Source organism: Oryctolagus cuniculus, chromosome 7 (assembly GCF_964237555.1).
Source record: "Oryctolagus cuniculus chromosome 7, mOryCun1.1, whole genome shotgun sequence".
Taxonomy (NCBI): domain Eukaryota; kingdom Metazoa; phylum Chordata; class Mammalia; order Lagomorpha; family Leporidae; genus Oryctolagus; species Oryctolagus cuniculus.
In genome coordinates this window covers 137199268-137224039 of record NC_091438.1, presented here as the reverse complement: position 1 = coordinate 137224039, position 24772 = coordinate 137199268, and the positions used below count along the sequence as shown (strand labels likewise).

The window sequence follows — 24772 nt, the reverse complement described above, 5'->3', positions numbered from 1 at the left end:
GGTATTTGTTGTAATGTCTTCTGATACACTGTTTCCATATATTTATAAGTCTTTTTTTTTCTTTTTTGATTTCATTTGTATTCTGAGAAGATAACATGGTGTGATTTCAGTTTTTAAAAATTCACTTAGACTTGATTTGTTGCCTAATTCATGATCTGTCTCAGAAAATTTCATGTGCTGATGGGAAGAATGTGTATTCTGTTGGTTAAAATGTTCTGTAAATAACTGTTCAGGTCTATTTGCTCTGTAGTATGCTTCAATTCTGATGTATCTTTCCTGAATTTCTATTTGAATTTAACAGTGGAGTGTTAAAATCCCCCACTATTATTTTATTGGTGCTTTCCTCTTCCTTTAGAACCATATCTGGGTAATCTCATGTTGGGTTCATATGTATTTATGATTGTAACATCCTGATAAATCAGTTCTCTTACCAATATTTTATGTCATTGTTTATCTCTTTTTTTCATAATGATTCATTTTATTTATTTTAAAAGACAGAGTTACAGAGAGAGGAAGAGACAGAGGGAGAAGTTTTCCATCCACTGGTTCATTCCCCTACCAAATGGCTGCAGCAGCTGGAGTTAAATTGATCCAAAGCCAAGGGTCAGAAATTTCATCCAGGTCTTCTGCATCTGCATGTGTGCAGGGGCCCAAGCAATTGAGCCATCTTCCACTGCTTTCCCAGGCACATTACCAGGGAGGTAGATTGGAAGTGGAGCAGCCAGGACGCGAACTGACGTCCATGTGGGATGCTGGTGCTGCAGGCCAGGCCTTTAACCCACTGTGCCACAGCACTGACCCTGTTTATCTCTTTTTACAGTGTTTGATTTAAAGTCTCTTTTATCTGATATGAGTATAGCTACTCCAGCACATTTTGGTTTCCATATGCTTGATAAGTCTTTTTCCAAACTTTTACTTTTAGTCTATGTGTATCTTTACTTATGAAGTGAATTTCTTATAGTCAGTATATAGTTAGGTCTTCGTTTAATCCATTCAGCCAACTGGTATCATTTGACTTAGGAATTTAATGCGTTTACATTCAAGGTTAATATTAATATCGTTTTGTTGATTGATTGCTGATATTATATATTCTGTTAATTGATTTTGCACTGATATTTATGTGTTTTCATGATGTTTACTTCTAATGTAGAAATTCCCTTAAGGATTTCTTGTATGACTGATCTGGTAGTGGTGAATGTTCTTATTTATTGCTTGTCTGGAAAAAAGTTTATTTCTCTTCACTTCTAAAAAATAGCTTCACTGGATAAAATATATTCTTGGCTGGAAGTTTTTTTCTTTTAAGATCTTTAAATATATCGCCCCATTCTCTTCTGGTTTGTAGGGTTTCTGCTGAGAAGTCTGCTGTTAGTCTATATGTAACTTGATGGTTTTCTGTCACTGTCTTTAAAATTCTCTCCTCTCCTTTAACTTTTGACAATTTGATTATTATAAGCTTTGGAGAAAGTATTTTTTGGTGGAGTCTGCTTTGAGCTTCCTGTATCTGGATATCCATATATCTTTCAAGACTTGGGATGTTTTCAACCATGATTTCATTCAGTAGCTTCAGTGCCTTTCTCCTTCTCTTCTTCAGGTATTCATATACTACAAATATTTGTTCACTTAATTGTATTCCATGTTTTTCATTGTGTTCCATTCTTTTCTCTTTGTTTCTGTCTGAATGAGTTATTTCAAAAGACTTGTCCTCAAGATCAGAAATTATTTCTTCTGTTTAGTCTATTAGATTGTTGAAGCTCTCAGTTATATTTTTTATTTCATTGATTGAAGCTCTTGGCTCCAGGGTTTCTATTTGTTTTTTTTTTTTTTTTCCCCCAGCAATTTCTGTCTCTTTACTGAATTCCTCATTTATATCTTGTATTGTTTCTTCATTTCCTTAAATTGTCCGACTGTATTCTCTTGCATCTCATTAGGTATCCTTGGGATTATTCTGTTGTTTTTGTGGGTTTTTTAAACATTTATTTATTTATTTGAGAGACAAAGTTACAGACAGAGAGGGAGACTCAGAGAGAGAGGTCTTCCATCCACTGGTTCACTCCCCAAATGGCTGCAATGGCTGGAGCTGGGCCAATTTGAAGCCAGGAGTCTCCTCTGGGTCTCCCGTGTGCAAGCAGAGACCCAAGCACTTGGGCCATCTTCCACCTCTTTCCCAGGCCATTAGCAGGGAGCTGAATTGGAAGTAGAGCAGCTAGCACTTGATTGAACTAGTGCCTATATGGGATGCTAGCCCCACAGGCAGAGGCTTAACCTGCTGTGTCACAGCACTGGCCCCTGTGGTGGTTTCTTTTTTTTTTTTTTTTTTAATAACTACTGAAAATTATAGAATTATAATCTGTGTAATTTTCCATTTCCTATCAGCGGCAGTTCCTTAATATCAAGAATATCAGATATTCTAGATTATAAACAAAGCATGCATTCAGTTTGGGTGAATGTTTTACATTTTTATAACCTTGAGTAAAAACTATATAAATAAATTTTTAATGTGTCTTGTATAAGATAGCCAACACAGGAATTTACATAGGTTAGAAACAAGAATGAATAATTAAGGAGAGTGCAGACTATGGACTATTTTCTCAGAGGATGAAAGTAGAGTACACTGAGAAAGAGGTTCAGATAACCCACCATTCATACAAATAGTTCCTTAAGTATCCATGTGGATTCCTGTCTGTAACCTGGGAAATCCCATTACAAAGAAGTCTGTTCCTTGTTAGACATAGCCCCAAACTGTCATTTAGTCCCGGAAGCTTTGACAAAGATCTCTCTCTCTCTCTCTTGCTCAGAGTGGGAGGAATCCTACAACTCTGGAACAATATTATCTCTTCTCTCAAACTTTGGTTTTATGTTTTACTGTAGGATTCAGTAATCCAGAAGGAAAACAAGGTAGTCTGGGTTAGTCGTGTTTAGTGGGAGTTGAACAGAGATACTTGTTTGAAAATGGGTTTCTTTCAGGTCAAATAGCCATGTCTGCTGAGGTTCCAGAACAGCCAGTAGACCACAGAAAGACAGTTGGACCTGCGCTCGAAACCAGCAGCTATAGTATGACTGCTGGTCTTCAGTCAGGGCCATTGGATCATTATTTTCATTTCTTTTTCAGGCATTGCATAGATTTCATTTTACTTGGGATCTGCTTTTGGAGAATTATTGTTGTATTTTAGGTGTCATGCTTCCTTGCTTCTTTGTTTCACTATGTTTAAGTCTGTTAATAGTTCTTTCTTTATGGGGTCATTGGAAAAAACATTTTTATTTAGATGGAATGCAAGGTGTCACTTGGGTTGTTGCTTTGGCTCTGGTTCTAGGTGAGCCCAGAAGTATAACCTCTGAGTGCTTTCTAAAGTAGCAATCATTGTCAACAGTATCTATGAGTGCCACAGTTGTATAGTCCAAGCAATTGTGGAGTCATGTGGATTTGAAGTGGACATGAGTTTCCAAAGGTGTGTGTCAATCACAGTAAGGTTACTGGTGTTGTGGGATGGAGAGAGGCTGTTCCCTGTCCCTCCAGGCACGCTGAGAGATGGTAAGGCTTGTGGCAGCAATAGCTGTTGTTGCGGGGTCGTGTAATACAGATGGGAGCTTCCAGGTCCTGATGAGCAAGCGAGACTGATGTTGGGGCATTTAGCAGCTAGAGAGTTCTAGTCCCACTACAGGGGACCTTGTCTTACTCCTGTGGGGGTGAATACAGGTAATGTTTATCGTTCTGCACCAGCAGGTGTGGGAGTGGAGCAGTAGAATTCAAGTAGGTTGTTCCCTAGATCCCACAGGGTTAGGTTCTAGTGAGTTTGAAGAAAATATTACAAATAGTCACAGACCTGAATTTGCAGGGTACAGTGGGGTCCTTAGCTGGGTCTCGCAGAGCGAGTGCCAATTAGGCTGAGGTTTGTGTACTGACAGTCACTAGCCTGAAGCAGAGGAATGCATGGAGCCTTTTAGATCCCTTTGTGTAGCATGAATTACTCCAGGTTTTGTAGCAGCAACAGCAGTAGTCCCAGAGCTTCAAGGCATATAGGGGCCTACCCGCCAGTTCTCACAGAGCCACCCAGCGCTCTGTTCTAAGAGCTGCAGAGGGGACTTCCGCAGATCTGGTCCTTTGGAATTATGTGTGGGCTGCTGCTGGCATCAAGACCCATGAGGCTGAGGGGAGTTGCCTAGATCATACAGAGTTAGCAAGCATAGCTCCCAGGGCTGGTGCGCAGAACTGCCACAGCGGCGAGATTCAAGGTCACCTGCTGTCTGCCCTGGAAAGTGTCCTTGCTCTGGCTTTGAAACTTACAGGGAGCTATGAGGCTGCTCGCTGTCCCCTAAGGCAGATGGCATTTAGCAGCTGTATGGCAGCAGCTCAGGTCTGGCGGTTTAGGGGCAGGGCAGGCAATGTAGGTGCATGTTTTGGAGCCAAGTAGTCACTTGGACCCCAGTCAGCTTTCTAAAGTGATGTAAAGTCAGTGAGGACTATGGAATTCTCCCATGGTTAGAGCTATAGGTCTGCAGCAATGGAGGGGGAGAGGGGAATCACGGAGCTTTTGCTGACTGAGCAAGATGTCATCCCCCCAGCTGAGGTGAGTATAGGTCCTGTGTTCAGCCTTTTTGTTTGTTTTAAGATTTTTAAAATTTATTTATTCAAAACGTAGAATTAGTAGAGTTAGAGAGAGAAGTCTTCCATCTTCTGGTTGACTACGTTATGGCTGTAACAGCTGGAACTGGGCAGATCCCAAAGCCAGGAGCCAGGCTTGAGCCATCTTCCACTGCTTTCCCCAGGCCATAGTAGAGAGCTGGGTCAGAAGAGGAACAGCTGGGCACGAACCGGCACCCATATGGGATGCTGGCACCACAAGCAGAGGCTTAGCCTACTGAGCCACAGACCAGCCCCTGTTCAGCTGTCTTGATCTCCATTTTTACATTTATTTCAATGGGACTTTTTCTTTTGTTTCTATAATTGAGACTTTTTTCCCCAGCTTTTGCTTTAAATGTCTTTTTTAAATCCTTTTATACTTTTTATTTTTTAAAGTTAATGTTCAGCTTTTTTCACATGTTATAATACTGAAGTTCACTATGATAATTGTGAAGTTCACATTGGCTTCATTGATACAATAGTAAAGTTTTGAGTGTTGAAAAGACTTTTCTCATCCCAAAGTTAATAATAGCCTTATTTTTTAATTAGCGCTATTGAGTTATAATTGTATTAAAAGCTTTGGAAACTCTAAATGTACAGTTTGATGGGCTTTGATAAATGTATATGGTATGTAATTTCTGCATGATTGTGAATAATTCTTTTATACCGTAAAGTTCCCTCATGACCTTGTGCAGTCAGCCTCTCCAGTTGCTGACAACCATTAGTCCTGTGTGTAAATCAGTGCAGAAGCACTGCTTTGCCTTTGTTATATTTTTAGGTAATTTTTGTTTGAATTGAGGCAATAGTCAGGGTTCACTTTTTGGCAGATGGATATCTGTTTTAGCACAATTCTTTTTTTTTTTTTTTTTTTTTTTTTTTTTGACAGGCAGAGTGGACAGAGAGAGAGAGAGAGAGAGAGAGAAAGGTATTCCTTTTGCCATTGGTTCACCCTCCAGTGGCCGCCACGACCAGCACATCACGCTGATCTGAAGCCAGGAGCCAGGTGCTTCGTCCTGGTCTCCCATGCAGATGCAGGGCCCAAGTACTTGGGCCATCCTCCACTGCACTCCCGGGCCACAGCAGAGAGCTGGCCTGGAAGAGGGGCAACCGGGACAGAATCCGGCGCCCCGACCGGGACTAGAACCCAATGTGCCAGCACTGCAGGTGGAGGATTAGCCTATTGAGCCACGGCACCGGCCTGTAGCACAATTCTTAGAAAAGTCAAACCTTTCTCCATTGCATTACTTTTGCACCTTTGTTTAACATCAACTGACTTCATGTGTGAATCTGTTTTTTCAAACTGCATTCTAGTCCATTGTTGTACATGCCTATTTTTATTGTCTTGACTGGTTTAACTTTATGCTGAGCCTTGAGATCAAGAGCTAGAATTAGAGTGAACTTGTCAGTTTTGTATGAAAAGGACAGCTGGGATTTGGTGGGAGTAGGTCCCGAGTCTATGCACCAGAGAACTGCCATTTTAGTAAGTTTGAATCGTCTAATCCATGAGCATGATATCTTCCCCATTTATTTAGGTGATCTTTAATTTCTTGCAACAGTATTTTGTACTATTCATTTTATAAGTATCCTTGTATTCTATTTAATTTTAAAATTCTGTTTAAATTGTATTATTTTAAATTTTTGTTTTTTAGTGTTTCTTATCAGTATATGGAAATACAAATGATTTTTTGGTATTTGCTTTATGTCCTAAAACTTTACTTAATAAGGCTCTTGGGATTTTCAACCTAGATAATAATTATCTGTGAAGAAAGACAGATTTACTATAGGTTTCTCACAGATGGCCCATATCAGGTAGAAGAAATTCCCCTCTAATTTGATAAAAGTTTTTTTTTTTCCTTTAATCATGATTGGCTGTTGAAGTTTGTCAGGTGGATTTCTTGGATCTGTGGAAATATTACCTGCTTTTCATTTCTTAAATCTGTTAAAATGGGGACATATATTGATTTTTCAAATAGTGAACCTTGCATTCCTCATAAACTCTGATTTTGTTTTACTTATTTTTTAAAAAGATTTATTTATTTATTTATTTGAAAAGCAGAACTATAGAAAAAGAGGGCGAGAGGGAGGGAGGGGGAGAGAGAGAGAAAGAAAGAGAGAATGAATCTTCCATCGTCTGGTTCACTCCCCAAATGTCCCAAATGGCCACAACAGCTGGGGCTGGGCCAGGCCGAAACCAGGAGCCTGGAACTCCGTCAAGGTCTCCCATGTGGGTGCAGAGGCCCAAGGACTTGGGCCATCTTCGCTGCCTTCCAAGGCACATCAGCAGTAAGCTAGATTGGGAGTGAGAGTAGCTGGGACTCAAACTGGTACCTATACGGGATGCTGGCGTCAGAGATGGTGGCTTAACCTGCTGTGCCACAATTCTGGCCCCATGATTTTTTCTCTTTTTAAAAGTCCAACTTTTGTGGGCTGGAACTGTAGCACAGTGGGTTAATCCTCTGGCTGTGATACCAGCATCCCATTTGGACGCTGGTTCTAGTCCTGGCTGCTCTTCTTCCTATCCAGCTCTCTGTTATGGCATGGGAAAGCAGTAGAAGATGGTCCAAGTGCTGGGGCTCCTGCACCCACATGGGAGACCCGGCTCCTGGTTTTGCAGTCATTTGGGGAGTGAACCAGAGGATGGAAGACCTTTCTCTCTGTCTCTCCCTATTACTATCTGTAACTCTTACCTGTCAAATAAATAAATAAAAATCTTTTTTTTTTTTTAAAGAAAAGGCCAGCTTTTCATTTGTTTTTATTATTTATTTCTTTAACTTCAGTTTGGGTTTTAATCTGGCCTTTTTCTGGTTTCATGAGGTAGAAATTGAGGTTATGGATTTTAGACTTTTTTTCCTCCTATTTCTCATAGACGCTCCTCCTACCCCCACCTGCAACCCCAACCTGGCTACTCAGGCAACTGTATTGCATCTGAAAGGTCAAGGCTGCTGGAACCTGGAATGTTGCATGTAAAGTGAAAATAATATAAGCATTTTAATATTATGAATTTCCTCTGCTGATTTAGCTTCATCACAGAAATTTTCATGTTTTCATTTTTATTTAAATTCAGATTTGCTTCTAAATACTTTTGTGTTGTGTTTTTGTTGACACATGGAATAGTCATATTATTTAATTTACAATTTTGTAGAATTTACTTGGCATGTTTAGTTTTCTTGTCATTGGAAAATTTACTGAGACTTTTTTTATAGCCCAGAATGCAAAATTTTCGTGTATTCCATGAAATAGACCTGAATGGTAGGAATAGTTGATACCTCACTGGGAAATTCCAGTCTCATCATCATGGGGAATACTCAAATGGTAGCGATTATTACACTGTGATCTTCTAAATATTTAATGTATTTCTCTTTCTCATTTGGATTGGATTCCATAATCTCTAAAGTCCTTTCCTTCTCTAATACTCAGCCTTTGAGATATAAAAATAAATTCCATATTCAGTTAATGAAGGCCCTTTTCAGCTTTGAGAACCCTGATTCTTAAAGACCCAAAACTAAAATTTTATATCCTGTAAATTTTTGGAATTCTTTCAGGGACGGAAGAAGTCTATAGTGGCTGTGGAGCCCAGGAGTCTTATTCAAGGAGCCTTTCAAGGGTGTTCAGTGTCTGGGATGACACTGAAATACATGTATGGGGTAAATGCCTGGAAGAATTGGGTTCAGTGGAAAAATGCCAAGGAAGAACAGGGGGATCTAAAATGTGGAGGTAAATACACAGCATGAGTTTGTGTCTTGATTTAGGTGGGTGAAATACTAATAAGTAGGTCAAAAATCTACTCAATAGAGATAAAATCTAGTTAAAAAAAAAAACATAAAACTTTTTTGGCTTTATGTAATTTTCCCGTTGTTATTTTTAATTGTCAATTATTTTTCTGTCCTCATCAGGAGTTGAACATGCTTCATCTAGCCCATGTTCTGACCCTTTAGGAAATGCTCAAGACCAGATACTCTCTCAAGAATCCTCTGAGCCAGGCTGCAGAGGTAAAACATGTTTCTCTTCATTTGGTATGAAGTATTTATGATATTATTGAATTAAATTTCTAAATTGAATGTTTTAAATTATTTAAAATCTTAAGTATATCTTACCCTGAGTTTTAAAGAGGCTATTTATGATGTTATATCTTCTGAGTGTTAAGTTCATTATGGAAATATAAGGCATTTTATTTCATTTTCTTCACTTTCTAGCAGTGAAGGTGGTTCAAAATATGTCTTCTTAAGGGCTGTGTCTTTATAGTAACCCATGGAACACAGTGTTTGTTTTTTTTTTTTTTTTGAGAAAAATACCTTGAAATGCGTTTCTTTTTTATATAAGAATGTTTCTAATAATGAGTTCTGTATAACTGATATTGTGGTTTCACTTCAGCTGAAATCTGGGTTCAAATAAAGTAACCGTGTATATAATTTGAACACTACATGAGTTTTCATCTTCTACTTATTTTTATGTCTTACTCTAAATTTTTGTTTCTGATTTATATTTTGCTTTTTATTATCTGTGTTTTATGTACGGTATTTATGTCACAGTACTTTAAGAAGTTCATGGGAACATGGAATTAAAAGATAAGTTTATTTTGGGGGCAGGTGTTTGGTATAGCAGTTAAGACACTGTTAGGAACATCTACATCCCATACCTAGGCTCTGGGTTCGAGTTCTGGATCCACTCTCCGTTCAAGCTTCCTGCTAATGTACACCCCAGGATGCAGCAGGTGATATTCAAGTAGTTGGGTGCCTGTCACTAATGTGAGAGACCCATATTGAGTTCCTGGCTTCTGGCTATAGTGGCCCACTGTTGTAAGCATTTGGGGAGTAAACCAGTGACTGGGACATCTCTTTTGTCTGTAGCTGTCTCCCTGTCTTTCACTTCCAAATAAATACGTATTTTAAAAGATGAATTACTTGAAGTTTTAAAGTCCATGCATAGGTTTTTTTCAGAATATGCATTTTCCATGAATTTTATAAAGACTGTACATGTAATGTGTATGGAATGAGATGGGGCAGGAGTGGATGAGTATGTCCACGTCACCAGATTTTTTGTTTTGTTTTGTTTTTAATTTTTTTATTTTTTGACAGGCAGTTAGACAGTGAGAGAGAGACAGAGAGAAAGGTCTTCCTTTTTCCGTTGGTTCACCCCACAAGTGGCCGCTACGGCCAATCCGAAGCCAGGAGCCAGGTGCTTCCTCCTGGTCTCCCATGTGGGTGCAGGGCCCAAGGACCTGGGCCATCCTCCACTGCACTCCTGGACCAAAGCAGAGAGCTGGACTGGAAGAGGAGCAACCGGAACAGAATCTGGCACCCCTGGGACTAGAACCCGGGGTGCCGGCACCACAGGCGGAGGATTAGCCTAGATTAGCCTAGTGAGCCGTGGCGCTGGCCTTGTTTTGTTTTTTAGCCATTTTTCAGCCATACCCTCTTCTCCCATACCTGCTGATTGTATGTACTCTGATCTTCACCTCAGTATGTCCTCATGGTTTGGGGGTACATACAACCTTCCTTATTGGATCAATTAGTTGCTACTCTGGGCTGTGTCTGACTCATTGAGTTCCTGTAGATCAAGTATAATCTTTCGCCACTACGATTATGTAAATAAATTCTTGTTATGGGGATTTTTTTTGTCTCTTACTGTCTACTTTAAATCACATTCTTCACTTTAAAAAAGGAAGGGCAACAGTGACAGTGAGAAGATAATATCATTTTAGACTACTATGTCTAAATGCAACAGCTGAAGGGGATTTCTACTACTTGTTCATCCAGAAAATGTTTAACTGAGTATCTATTATGTAGCAAGAATGGTGCTAGGTCCTAGGGTAAGATGGTCAAATATGGTCCTTACCTTCATGAGCCACCATCTGTGAACAGCACAGGGGAGCCTAGGTTTATCTTTGAAAACATATCTAAATACGAAGTGCAGTCACTAGGAAAGGTATTTTATTTCTACCCTCTTGTTGTAGATCAACCTATTCCAGTGTGACTCGACAAATCAAATTGGATAACTCTCCTTCTCAAAGTTAATTAAGTTCTTTGTCTTCTTAAATATTACTATGATATCTAAGGCTCATCATGACCTATCTTCTCCTGTCCTTCTTGTCTTCTGTTCACCCATGCCTCATAAACCTTTCACCATTGTGTTGTAGAAATTGGAATACTATTTCTCAGGGCATGAGGATGTTGTATTATTTGAAAGGCTGTACAGTCAAATAAATCTGAGTTGAAGTTAAACCTGTATATCAGTCAGCTTTTTGTTACTATAATAGAGTACCAGATTGAAGCTAACTTTATAGAGGGTCACAGTTAGCTCACAGTTTTGAAGGTTTATAAGTTCCAAAACACAAAACAGGGTTTGGGGAAGGTTCCACAACAGATGACAGAGCATGTGTGGTAGAAAAATCACAGGGCAAGCCAGGAAGTGGCAAGAGAAAAGCTGGGCCTAACTCAGCTTTTTTTTTTTTTTTTTTTTTTTTTTTTTTTAAGATTTTATTTATTTATTTGAGAGGTAGAGTTACAAACAGAGGGGAAGATAGAGAAAAGTCTTCCATCCATTGGTTCACTCCCCAAATGGCCACAATAGCCAGAGCTGGGCTCATCCAAAACCAGGAAACAGGAGCTTCCTCTAGGTCTCCCACGCTTGTGCAGGAGCCTAAGTACTTGGGCCATCTTCTGCTGCTTTCCCAGGCCATAACAGAGCTGGATTTGGAAGAGGAGCATCCAGGACTAGAACTGGTGCCCATATGGGATACCAGTGCCACAGACAGAGGCTTGGCCCACTACACCACAGCGCTGGCCCTTCCAAGTCAGCTTTTAAAACTAACCCTCTTGAAAGTATTACCTGCAGAAGACAGATACACCCCCAGTGACCTAAGAGCCTCCAACTAGAGCCCACTGGTTACCATCATTGTTGGATTGAGATCCCACCCTCCTGATACTATTAATTTAGGATGTTGGTATGTAAACATCTACCTGACTTGAGGAGCCAAATCCTGTTCAAACCATAGCAAATAGCATTCTTTGGTGTAGATATTCTTAGAGCCCTTAATGCCAGTAGGCACTATGCATACTTCAGAGTATTTTGCATTTTCAACATTTATCAGATGTTAGAAATCTGTTTTCCTCAGCTGCCATATGAGACTACTGTTTTGTGTTTTGTGCTTTGGGTAATCTTTTTGTATTCTCATATCGGAATTCTTTGCCTGTCCATATGTCTTAACTCTTTTTCCCTTTGTAATGTCTAGCACCAGTATCATGTCCATTCAGAATCTGCTACAACTCTTCCTTGTTAGATGTCCCTTATTTTGTTTTCCCTGAATCCTATTTAATCAAAACTTCCTACACCTATTGTACCATAGTCTTTATTGAGAGGGTGTCAATAAGTTCATAGAAAATGGAATTTAAAGATAATTTAGATGCATGTTCATAATTACATTTTATAGAAATTTTTGAGGACCTCTTCTGTTTCTGTAACTAAAATCCTTGGGATTAGGATCTGCCTTTAATCCATGAATTCACATTGCCTGGAACATAGCACTATTCAGTGTTTCTTCAGGGACTAGAGTCATGTTACTGTGTTTGTTGTAAGTTAAGATTCCAAGTGTTTTCTGTCTTTCCACAGTCCGCTCTGTCAAGCTGAAGGAAGATATTCTGTCCTGCACTTTTGCTGAGTTGAGTTTGGGCTTATGCCAGTTTATCCAAGAGGTGCGGAGACCAAATGGTGAAAAATATGATCCAGACAGTATCTTATACTTGTGCCTTGGAATTCAGCAGGTACCAAATTAAATAATTGTTAAAAATTTGGTTGCAATTTTAATCATTCTGAGAGAACTCATAAATTAAGATACAAGATTAAAATATGTAAAGGTTGTTTGGTGTTGCTCCTATAGCTTCTTTTTAATAAACCACTAACTCTGATTTAAAGTCTTGATAATATTTGTAAGCTAAATTGAGACTGATAATAGAATAACAGAAAATGGGGACAGTGTATTTTATAGATAGGAGGAAAAAATGGGCAGAGGGAGCAACATAGATGACTGTGTTTATGTGAAAATCTGTAATTCCAGTTTAAGTTTTTAAATGCATATTAAAATACTGGATATACCATTGTTTGTCCCATTAGCTGGAATCATCAGATTATGGCACTGCTTGTTAAAGTACTATGAATTGAGGGTTCTGGTACGTATCTGGTAGTAATTAGTATATAATTTCTGGAAAGCAGTGTGAGCATATATTTCAGGACTATTTTTTACCAGTAGTTAGGCTTTTACAAGTCTGTTCAAACATAATACTCTGAACTGTAGACATCATTCCACAAAATTGTTTATAACTTCCATGCCCACCAAAGTGTGATGGTTAAGTAAATTATATTTATAAAGTTGTATATTATATATCCAATAAAAATGGTTTACATGAGTGGCTTTTACTTATAAAACTACTGTTGAAGCCTTAAATGGACAGAATAAAAGTATGAATTATACGTTTATTACTATATGTTAACATAGTGATATAAACATAATAAAATGAAATAAATTCAAAATGTATACAATGCTTATAATCTTTGGGTGGTAGAAATCTGAATGGGTTGGTGCCGCGCCTCAATAGGCTAATCCTCCACCTAGCAGTGCCGGCACACCGGGTTCTAGTCCCGGTCAGGGCACCGGATTCTGTCCCGGTTGCCCCTCTTCCAGGCCAGCTCTCTGCTATGGCCCGGGAGTGCAGTGGAGGATGGCTTGGGCCCTGCACCCACACGGGAGACCAGGAGAAGCACCTGGCTCCTGGCTTCGGATCAGTGTGGTGCGCTGGCCTCAGCGCGCCAGCCGCAGCAGCCATTGGAGGGTGAACCAACAGCAAAAGGAAGACCTTTCTCTCTGTCTCTCTCTCTCACTGTCCACTCTGCCTGTAAAAAAAAAAAAAAAAAAAAAGAAAGAAAGGAAGGAAGGAAGGAAGAAATCTGAATGTTGCTGATTTTCTGTATGGGAATAGTACTGTATTTTGGACATGCATTTGTTCTTAAAGTTTTGTGTTTTAATTACAAAAGTAGTATGTTCTCAGTGTATTTGTAAGAAAAGTAAAAGCAGGGCCGGTGCCGTGGCTCACTTGGTTAATCCTCCGCCTGCAGCGCAAGCATCCCATATGGGCACCGGGTTCTCATCCCGGTTGCTCCTCTTCCAGTCCAGCTCTCTGCTGTGGCCAGGGAAGGCAGTGGAGGATGGCCCAAGTGCTTGGGCCCCTGCACCTGCATGGGAGACCAGGGGCCATCTTGTACCGCTTTTCCAGGCCATAGCAGAGAGCTGGGTCAGAAGTGGAGCAGCCAGGACTCGAACCTGTAGGCAGCGGCTTTACCTGCTACACCACAACACCGGCCCCCAAAGTTAACTTATCTTTTAATTCTGTTTTCCATGAACTTTTTGATGGAAGTCAGATAGTTTCTTTTTTTACTATACCTCTTGCCCTCTGTAAGAGTACATTTAACCTGCCCTAAGATAGTATGTTTAATTAAATAAAAGTGGGATTCAATTAAATCAAGATTTAATTCACTAGGCAGGCCTCATTTATTCATTCTTTTTGTGAATAACACATTGTGATTCACTATACCCATACTTGTATTCTTGATAATTAAAAATGTAGTTGCAAATTTTATATTTAAATGTAACACATATTTTAGAATCTACACACTATATATTTCTTTTTTCTAAAAGTGGTCAGTTGACAAACTATATAAAGTACAAAATGATGTTATGAGTCATGAATACAAGCTGGAATAATTAAATCAAACCAATCAACATGTCCATTACCTCAAATACTTACCAGTTTTTTTTATGGTAGGAGCATTTAAAATGTACTCTCAGCAATTTTTTTTCTTTTACATTTGAGAGACAGAGATACAGTTCCCATCTGCTGGTTCACTCTCAAATGTCCAGAGTGGCCGGAGCTGGGGCCAGGGCCAAAGCTGGGGGCCAGGAATTCAGTCCAGGCCTCCCTTTTGGGTGCAAGAACCCAGTTATTTGAACCATCACCATTGTCTCCCAGGGTTTGCATTGGTAACAAGAGTGAGGAGCTAGAACTGGGTATCAAACTCTGGCACTCTGATACGGGACATGAATATCTGTTTTTTATACATACAAAGATTTATTTATTTGAAAGGCAGAAAGACGGAGATCTTCCATCCACTGGTTCACTCCCTAAATGGCCATAACAGCCAGGGCTGAGCCAGGCTGAAGCCATAAGCCAGGAACTTCTTCTGGATCTCCTGTGTGGCTGCAGAGGCCCAAGCACTTGGCCATCCTCTAATGTGCTTTCCTGGGAACATTAGCAGGGAGCTAGATTGGAAGTTGAGCAGCCGGGGTGTGAACCATTGCCCTTATGGGATGCTGGTGTCTCAGGTGGCAACTTTCCTGCTAGGCCAGAACCCCAGCCCCTGGACATGAATATGTTAACTAAAGATTTATTTATTCATTTGAAAGAGTTAAGGAGAGAGGTAGAGAAAGAGATCTTGCATCTGTTGGTTAACTCCCCAGGTGACTCAACATCCAGGGCTGGGCCCAGCCAAAGCCAGGAGTTTCATCTAGGTCTCACACGTAGGTGGTAGGGTCCCAAACACTTGGGACATTAAGGGAATAAGAATGGAAATGGAGCAGCTGGGACATGACCTGACACCCATATAATATGCCAGAGTCAGAGGCAGCAGCTGTACCTGCTATGCCACAATGCCAGCCCCTTAAACAGCTTAATAGGCATGCCTACCCCAGTTTTGAAATATGCGGTACACTGTTTTAACTGTGTTGATTTCCAAAAGAAATTCCTCCTGAGACTTTATACCATCCGACTAAAGTCTCCACCTGGTGCTCCCTCAGTCTCTGGCAACCACCTTTATTCTCTGCTTCTGTGAACTCAGTTGTTTATAATCTACACCTGTGAGAACATGTGGGCTTGTTCCTTCTTTGCCTGGCTTATTTTAGTTAGCAGAATGTTTCCCAATTCTATCTTGTTGTAGTAAATGACGGAATTTACTTCTTTAAGGCTGACTAGTATTCCATTGTGTTATAAAGGGTACTTCAAAAGATGGTAGGAAAATGAAATTAAAAAATAAATTTTTTTGTGTAAAAAACTTTTGAAATCCACACATAGTTTTTTCATGATATGCATTTTTTGGTGAATGTTTTGAAGACATTTTGTGAATAAAACTTTTTTTTTTTATTTCTTTATGTATTTGAAAGAGTTAACGAGAGAGGGAGAAACAGACATGGAAAGAAAGATCTTCCAAATGCTGGTTCTCCCCCAAAATGGGTGCAACAGGCCAAAAAAGGAGCCTGGTCTACATCCGGATCTCCTACATGGGTGTTAGGAGCCCAAATAATTGAGCCATGTTCTGCTGCTGTTCCAGGCACGTTAACAGGGAGCTGGGTCAGAATTGGAGCAGCCAGGACATGAACTGACCTTTATATGGGATACTGGTACTACAGATGATGGCTCAACTCACTGAGCCACAATGTCAGCCTCTATACGATATATTCTTTATCCATCATCTGTTGGTAGACAATTAGGTTGATTCTGAAATTTGACTATGTTACTAGTACTGCAACGAAGATAAAAGTACAAATCTATCTTTGGCAAAGTGAATCAAAAATCTTTTTGGTAAATACTGATAGGAGAGATTGCTGGATCATATGTTTCTGTTTTGTTTAGGTTTTTTTTTTTTTTTTTTTTTTTTTTTGACAGGCAGAGTGGACAGTGAGAGAGAGAGACAGAGAGAAAGGTCTTCCTTTTTGCCGCTGGTTCACCCTCCAATGGCCGCCGCTGCAGCCGGCGCACCGCGCTGATCCTGGCAGGAGCCAGGAGCCAGGTGCTTTTCCTGGTCTCCCATGGGGTGCAGGGCCCAAGCACCTGGGCCATCCTCCACTGCACTCCCTGGCCATAGCAGAGAGCTGGCCTGGAAGAGGGGCAACCGGGACAGAATCCGGCGCCCCAACCGGGACTAGAACCCGGTGTGCCGGCGCCGCAAGGTGGAGGATTAGCCTATTGAGCCACGGCGCCGGCTTAGTTTTTTTCTTTTGAAGATCCTCTGTACAAGTGTTCATAACAACTCTAATTTACATTCCCATGAGCAGTGTACAAGAGTTCTCTCTTCTCCACATTTTTGCTCTTAAAAACAATGCTTCCATAACTTTTATTTATGTACCTTATGAACCAGTACTTTTGTATCTAGGTTAAAGCATATTTTGTTAGGTTTGGAATAGCTCAGGGTTGTGGCCTGTCATACCCCCAGAAAAGAGAGAAAAAGGAGACGGGACTGACCTCAACAGGTTGCTTTACTGAAGCAAAGAGGAATGACAGTCTATTCTTGTGAAGGGCACATGGCTGAGTTTTTATCTGTCTGGTTGCCAAGGAAACTCAGCACCAGGGGCTCTCCAGAAACCTTGGAGGTCTTTGACTTCTCTAATTTTGCAAGCCATTTTGCAGGTGGCTAGAAAGAAAGAGACCATGAACAGATCTCCCACTGGGGGTGGGGGGGTGAAGGGGAGTGAAATTCTTGTGAGCTGTATTGCCCTTTACATTTCTTTTCAACAAGATTACTTTTAAGAATGGTTAAAATGGGGATTGCATTGTGGTATAGTTGATAAATCTGCCGCCTGTGATGCTGGCATCCCATATGGGAGCCAGTTCATGTCCCAGCTGCTCCACTTCCGTCCAGCTCTCTGCTATGGCCTGGGAGAGCCATGGAAAATGGCCCAGGTGATTGGGCCCCTGCACCCACATGGGAGACCCAGAATAAGCTCCTGGCTCCTGGCTTCGGATTGGCCCAGCTCTGGATGTTGTTGCCATTTGAAGAGCCAGTGGATAGAAGACCTTTCTGTCCTTCTCTCTGTCTAAATCAGCCTCTCAAATAAATAAATAAAATCTTAAAAAGGAAAAACAGAATCTTAAGTTCAACTGTAGCATGAACACTTTGACCACCACTGTTAACATTGACTAGGGAAGGGAACAATGGAAGATGACTGTTTAAACAACAACAAAAGTATAATTTTTTTTTAAGATTTATTCTCTGTATTTGAAAGAGTTACAGGGAGAAGTAGAGACAGAGAGAGAGGTCTTCCATCCGCTGGTTCACTCCCCAGATGGCCTCAATTACCAGAGCTGAGCTATTCCAAAGCCAGGAGCCAGGAGCTTCTTCTGGGTTTAGGGGCCCAAGGACTCAGGCCATCCTCTGCCACTGTCCTAGGCACACCAATAAGGAGCTAGATTGGAAGTAGAACAGCCGGGATGCAAACCGGCACCAATGTGGGATGCCAGCACTGCAGGTCGGGGCTTTAACCCACTGGGCCACAGCGTCGGCCCCCCCAAAATATAATTTCTAATATATATTTCTATAACATATTGTTTTTACTTAATTATATGTCATACATGTTTGCTTAATGATATAATCAATTTTCCTTCATGATATATTTGTATATATAGAAAAATAGATAATGTCACATATGTTATCAATCCTATCTTAAAATTTTTTTTACCATGATAATGTCTTGTTGGGTATCTTTGCAAAGATATGTTTGTACACGAGCTAATTATTTAACATTTTTTTTGCCTTTAATTTCATTTTATTTCAAAGACAGAGATAAAGGGAGAAATATTTCAATCACTGGTTCACTTTTGCTTCCAAAATGCTGCAACAACTGGAACTGGAGCTGGCCCAGTCTAAAGCCAAGAGCCCAGAATTCTATCCAGGTGTCCCACAAGAGTGGCAGGGACCCAAGTACTTGAACCCATCACCTGCTGCTTCCTAGGGTATGCATTAGGAGGAAGCTGGAAGTAGGAAGACTTTCTGATGTGGAATGCAGTATCTTAACTGCTGCACCAGGCAGCCCCCCCATAGCATAAATTCATGAAATCCACTGGAATTTCTAGGAACAAAGACATAAACTCACTATTTTAGGTTTTTGCTACATATTGCCAAATTACTCCCCATAAAAATTAGGTCAATTGGGACCCACATTGTGGCACAGCAGGTTATATTACCCCTTGGAATGCTGGCATCCCTTATCAGAGTGCCAGTTTGAGTCCTGGCTGCTCCACTTCCAGTACAGCTTCCTGCTAATGGGCTTAGGAAGGCAGTGCAAGAGGGTCCAAGTACTTGAGTCTCGGCCACCCATGTTTAGACCAGGATGGAGTTCCTGGCTCCTGGCTTTAGCCTGGCCCAGCCCTGCCTATTGTGGGCATTTGGGAGGTAAACCAGTGGATGGAAATTATCTCTTTCTGTCTCTCGCATTCTCTCTGCCTTTCAAATAAGTAAATTTTTAAAATTAAGACAGTATTCCTGTTAACAGTCTCTTTTACATCTATTTGTCACATCTTCCAACTGAGAGTCTTTCTTAATTCACAGGATTGACATGCGTAACCAAAATTTGCTATCCAGTGAGTGAAAAGCACCTATAAATCAATAAAATGATGCAATATTACCCTAAAAATGGCAAAAGATACCAGTAGGCCAGTACCAGAAGGAATAGAACAGATGGCCAATAGACGAAATGCACCAGGACAAAGTGATCAGCTTCCTGTATGCAGTAAAAAAGTCCATTGCATACCTTAACTTATTTGCTAGAATGACCCTTTGCGTGTAAGAACTATTACTGTCACATTGTTCTGTTGACAAATCTGAGGCATATCGAGGTTGGCAGTGTGGCCTAAAGTCGCACAGGCGCATCACTTCCATCATCCGTGACTGTGATCACTGTTCTGCCTTTCCAGTATTAAAAGGTGCTCTACTTTAATCAGGGAAAATTTTTCAGCTATTAGGTAGTTTAAAATTTTCAAAGTTTGAGAACTGTGATAATACCAAGTATTAATGAATACACATACACACTCACTCTTGCAGGGTTTTCTAGTTTGCAAGTTATCTGACAGTGGCTGTTCAAACTTCAAATGCATATAGATTCTTCAACATAGAAAATCTTTGGTCAGTATTTGTCTCCAGAGAAATTTATATACATACACAGATCACGTATTTTCATTGTCACATTGGTTTTCTTTGCATTTATTTTTATTTATCTGAAAGGCAGAGAAACAGAACAAGATAAAGATCTTGGGTCTGCACCTCAAATGCGTGCTGTAGCCAGGGGTGAGCCTCACTGCAGCCAGGAGCCCAAAGCTCCACTTGGGCCCACGTGGGTGGCAGGAGTCCGAGTACTTGAGCCATCACCACTGCCTTCCAAGGTGTGCACTGGCAGGTAGCTGGATAAGCAGCACGGCCAGAACTGCGCACTTCAGCAGGGGATGCAGGGCATCCTAAGCTTCATGTTAACTACGAAACCAAATGCCCTTCCCCTCTTCTTTAAAATATTGTCCTAGAGGGCGTGAAATGATATCTTATTGTGTATTTGCTTTGAATTTGCCTAATAACATTGAGCATTTCTATTTCCTCTTTGAAGAAAAAATTAAGTCCTTTGTCCATGTTTTATTTGGGTTGTTTGTCTTTTTTTGTTGTATGATTTTTTTCTATATATTCTAGACATTAAACTCTTATTAGATAAGTGATCTGCAAATATTTTGTCCTGTTCTTTAGGTTTTCTTTTCACTCTCTTAATAGTGTACTTTGAATCACAAAAAAAATTTCATTTTCATAAAGTTCAACTTTTTCTTCTTTCCTTGGTTCCCTGTGCTTTTAGTGTCATATCTAGGAATCCATTGCCAAATTCAGGGACATAAAGAATTTATCTGTTTACTTCAAAGAGTTTTAGCTCTTATGTTTAAATCACTGACCTATTTTAAGTTAATTAATTTATTTGAAAGGCATAGAGAGAGGGAAAGAGATCTTCAGTTTGCTAGTTCACTCCCCAAAATGGCTACAATAGCTACAGCTGGGCCAGGCCAAGCCGTAAGTCCAGAACTCCATCCAGGTCTCCCGTGTGGATGCAGGGACCCAAGGAGTTGGACCATCTTCCTGTACTTTCCCAGGCACGTTAGCAAGGAGCTGGATTGGACATGCTGCTGCTGGGACTCAAACTGGTAGCCATACGATATGCCAGCATTGCAGGCAGTGGCTTAACCTGTTCTGCCACAGTGCCAGCCCCTTGAGTTGTTTTTTTTCTATCTGATGTGAGATAGGCCCTACCTTCCTTCTCTTGTATGTGGATATCCAGATCTCCTCTTTAGTTGAAGAAATTATTATTTTTTCTTTATCTTGATACCCTTGTTGAAAATCATTTGAACAAAGTGAATGTGCTTACTTTGTGTCGGTTCTAGCCCATTTGTCTATGTGGTTATTCATATGACATTCCACACTGCCTTGATTACTGTGGCTATGTTTTTTTTGGTTGTTTTTTGTTTTTTTTTTTGTTTGTTTGTTTTTTTTTTGACAGGCAGAGTGGACAGTGAGAGAGAGAGACAGAGAGAAAGGTCTTCCTTTGCCGTTGGTTCACCCTCCAATGGCCGCCGCGGCCGGCGCGCTGCGGCCGGCGCACCGCGCTGATCCAATGGCAGGAGCCAGGTGCTTTTCCTGGTCTCCCATGGGGTGCAGGGCCCAAGCACCTGGGCCATCCTCCACTGCACTCCCTGGCCACAGCAGAGAGCTGGCCTGGAAGAGGGGCAACCGGGACAGAATCCGGCGCCCCGACCGGGACTAGAACCCGGTGTGCCGACGCCGCTAGGCGGAGGATTAGCCTAGTGAGCCGCGGCGCCGGCCTGTGGCTATGTTTTGAAATCAGCAAATGTTATCCCTCAAGATTTTTTTAGGTTGTTCAAGGTCCTTTAAAATCTCATATAAATTTTAGGTTTATGTTTTCCTTTTATGCAAAAAGAAAAGAACATTGAGTTTTCTTGGGTTTTTTTGTTTGTTTGTTTTTCTTTCTTTTGAGAGAAAGAGCGAGAAATGTGGCCCCATATGCTGGTTCACTCCGTAAATGCCCTCAGTAGCTCAGGCTGGTCCAAGCCAAAGCTGGGAGCCAGGAACACCAGACAGGTCTCCCAGATGGGTGACAGGAACTCAGTTACTGGAGCCATCTGCCTTCCACTGTCTGCATTAGCAGCAAAGCTGGAGTAGGAGCCAGATCTGGTAGTTGAACCCAGGTTCTCCAAAATGGGAGCACCTATCTTAACCATTAGACTAAGCATCTGTTTCTGGCCATTGGGATTTTGGTAGGATTACATTGAAACCAGATTGTTTTGGAGAATATTGCTATCTTAACTCTTTTGTCTTCTAATTCATGAATATAGGATGTATTCCATTTATTTAAGTCTTTAATGTTTACTATCAGCAAAGTTTTTGTAGTTTTGTGTCAGCCCTACAGCTCCACGGTTGAATTTTATGTTAAGTATTTTATTATTTTTCATGCCATTTTAAGTGGGCTTTTCCCCCCCTTAATTTCCTGTTTACATGGTTCATTACAACTCATAGTTGCATAAACTTGCATTTTTGATTCTTGATCTGAGAGGGAAGAGACTTTTTTAAAATATGTATTTTATTTGTACTAATACATTTGTGTATATATTCAAAACTCAACTCTCTGTATCTTTTTTTAAGAATTTATTTGAAAGGCAGAGAGTTACAGAAAGAGAGGGACAGACAGAGGTCTTGAAATAAGTCTTCCATCCACTGGTTCATTCCTTAAGTGGCAACTCTGTGTATTTATAAAAGATTTTTTAAGAAACATCTGGAGTGACAAGTGGCTTACGTCAGCTGTTTGGGATGCCTGCATTTCATATCTGAGTTTCCATTTGAGTCCCAGCTACTCAGCTTCCAGTCTAGCGAATGCGCATCCTGGCAGGCAGCTGATAGCTCAAGGGTTTGGGGTCCTTGCCACCCACATGGGAGAGCAAGGTGGAGTTTCTTGGTTCCTGGCTGTTGCAGGCATTTGGAGAGTAAAGCAGTGTATGGAAGGTATGTGTGTGTCTGTGTGTGTGTCTGTGTCTGTATCTTTTTTCCTCTTTTTACCTTTTAAATAAAATGAAGATAAATTAAAAATTTTTTAAATCCTTAAATATTAATAACAATTAGCTTTTGTGTGGGGTGTTTAAGTAGCCTTTCTTTACTTTTCCTGTTTTTAAACTTTTTGCATAATGAAAATACATTTTTGGGGAAAATTACTTTATTGAAAGAAGAGGGGTCAGTGTTGTGGTGCATAAGCTAAGCTGTGACCTACAATGCCTGCATCCTGTATCCTGGTGGCAGCTTGAGTCCCAGCTCTCTGCTTCATGGGTCTGGGAAACTGTGGAGGATGACCAGAGTACATGGGCCCATGCCATCCTTTTGGGAGACCCTGATGGAACTCAGGGCTTTTGACTTTGCCCTGGACCATTGAGGCATTTGGGGAGTGGACCAGTCGATGAAAGGTATCTCTGTCAGCCCTTCAAATAAATAAATGGTTTTTTTTTTTTGAAAAAATGGTAAAAGAAAACACTGTCCAACAACCCTTTTGTAATCTGACAAAATGATGATAAATTGCCTTTGAGGAGGCTTCATAAAAATGGACATTTGGTACATAGCTTTTAAAAAAAAGATTATTTATTTGAAAGGCAGAGTTACAGAGAGGCAGAGGCAGAGAGAGGGCTGGTTCACTCCCCACATGGCTACAATGGTTGGAGCTGGGCCATTCTGAAGCCAGAAGCCAGGAGCTTCCTCCGGGTCTCCCACATCCGTGCAGGAGCCTAAGGACTTGGGCCATCTTCTGCTGCTTTCCCAGGACATAGCAGGGAGCTGGATTGGAAGTGGAGCAGCCAGGTCTTGAACAGGTACCCATATGGAATGCCAGCACTACAGGTGGCGGCTTATCTGCTGCTCCACAGTGCCAGCCCTGGTACATAACTTTTATTAGAATAAATTTAAATGGGTATAGTGTTCTCCAGATAACACATAGACAGAAATGCAGAAAACTGTGCTAGCTACAAATAAACAGAAAGCTGCCCTTTATCCTGTAATTGTTCGTGGTCTTTCCCTGACTCAGTTTATTCTAGCTCATGTGTACCCTCAGTATAATTTTGAACTGTGCTTTACTCAAGCTGTTCCTAGATGCCTGTCCTGTAACATGGTGGTTGATGGTTGCAGGTACTGTAGTCTCATGTCCTGTAATTAGATGTGAACTTTCTGAGTGCCACAGACAGTTTAGAGATGTAAATTTGGTGTTCTTCGGTCACCTGAGAGTAACTGCAGTTTCAGGAAGTGATACTGAGGTAGACTGGAAGCTTTCTAAAGTACACCTGCAGTTCTGTGTTATGAGTCAGGAAAAGAAATGTTGGAGAAGTCCACACTAGAGTATCAGTTTCACAGACTGAGAAAAGGGTTCTTTTTTTAATCATAGTTACTCTGTATCATCCATGTCTTAAAAGGGAGTAAAAACCCTTTGCAAGTTCAGTGGTGAAGACAATGTCAGTTAATGTGGAGGGGGCATTTGACTGGAATCCTTATATTTCAAACAGATACCCTTAAAATACTTAGAAGTTGAACATAGCTAAACAATATTCTAAGGGCAGATATTAAGGGAAAGCTACAATAATTTTTAATCTGTGTTTTCTTTATATCAACATGTGTATTTCCTCTTTTTTCCCTTATAGTACCTGTTTGAAAATGGTAGAATAGATAACATTTTTACTGAGCCCTATTCCAGATTTATGATTGAGCTTACCAAACTCTTGAAAATATGGGAACCTACAATACTTCCTAATGGTAGGATAATTATTTTTTATTTGATTGTTTTCATGATATGCTTTCTTAAATTGCCTTAGTTTTATAATTATCTTCTTATAAATTGTTCATTTTATATTTATGTACTGTTTTATAATGTGGGCTTTTGAAATAAAAGTCTTTGCTTATTGTTGGTTATTTTAGTAAAAGCGTAACTTCCATACAGTGCATGTATAGGTCGATACTAATTGCCAGAATTAAAAATAACTTTAAGTAAAATTTACCTTTTTGGAAACCATTTTTGATCTGCTAGTGTCGGTAAAGCTGTAACTGTACCAGTAGCTGCCACACCTTCTACTTGGTACACGTGGGCCTTTTCAGCTTCTTCAGTAATGTTTGTGTGAAGCCAGTTATGCCTTCATCCTTGAACTGTCTTTGACCAGTGTCAGCAGACAAGTCTATAATTTGCTCCTTGTCTCGGGAATGTTTACCCAGGCTATCTCACTGCTGAGTATCCCTGAAGCATTCTGAGTGGTTTGACGTGTTTAACATTGA

General features: G+C 40.5%; 1 protein-coding gene and 1 non-coding gene across 16 annotated transcripts in view; one reads left to right on the top strand and one right to left on the bottom strand.

The window, feature by feature from the left end:
- ZMYM4 (zinc finger MYM-type containing 4) overlaps positions 1-24772 on the top strand; it is a 184213-nt gene that overhangs the window by 152781 nt on the left and 6660 nt on the right. For all 15 annotated transcript variants that reach the window (XR_011390787.1, XR_011390786.1, XM_051832150.2 and 12 more), the window contains 4 exons: positions 8161-8332; positions 8512-8607; positions 12227-12378; positions 24148-24259. Coding sequence is in view for 13 of the 15 variants with exons in the window: in XM_051832150.2 (XP_051688110.2) it covers positions 8161-8332; positions 8512-8607; positions 12227-12378; positions 24148-24259 (532 nt within the window). In the remaining 2 variants the exon portion in view is untranslated. The remainder of the gene's footprint in view (positions 1-8160; positions 8333-8511; positions 8608-12226; positions 12379-24147; positions 24260-24772) is intronic.
- LOC138850762 (small nucleolar RNA SNORA2/SNORA34 family) lies at positions 2950-3081 on the bottom strand. Its single transcript, XR_011390942.1, has one exon. It is a non-coding gene; the product is annotated as a small nucleolar RNA SNORA2/SNORA34 family (small nucleolar RNA).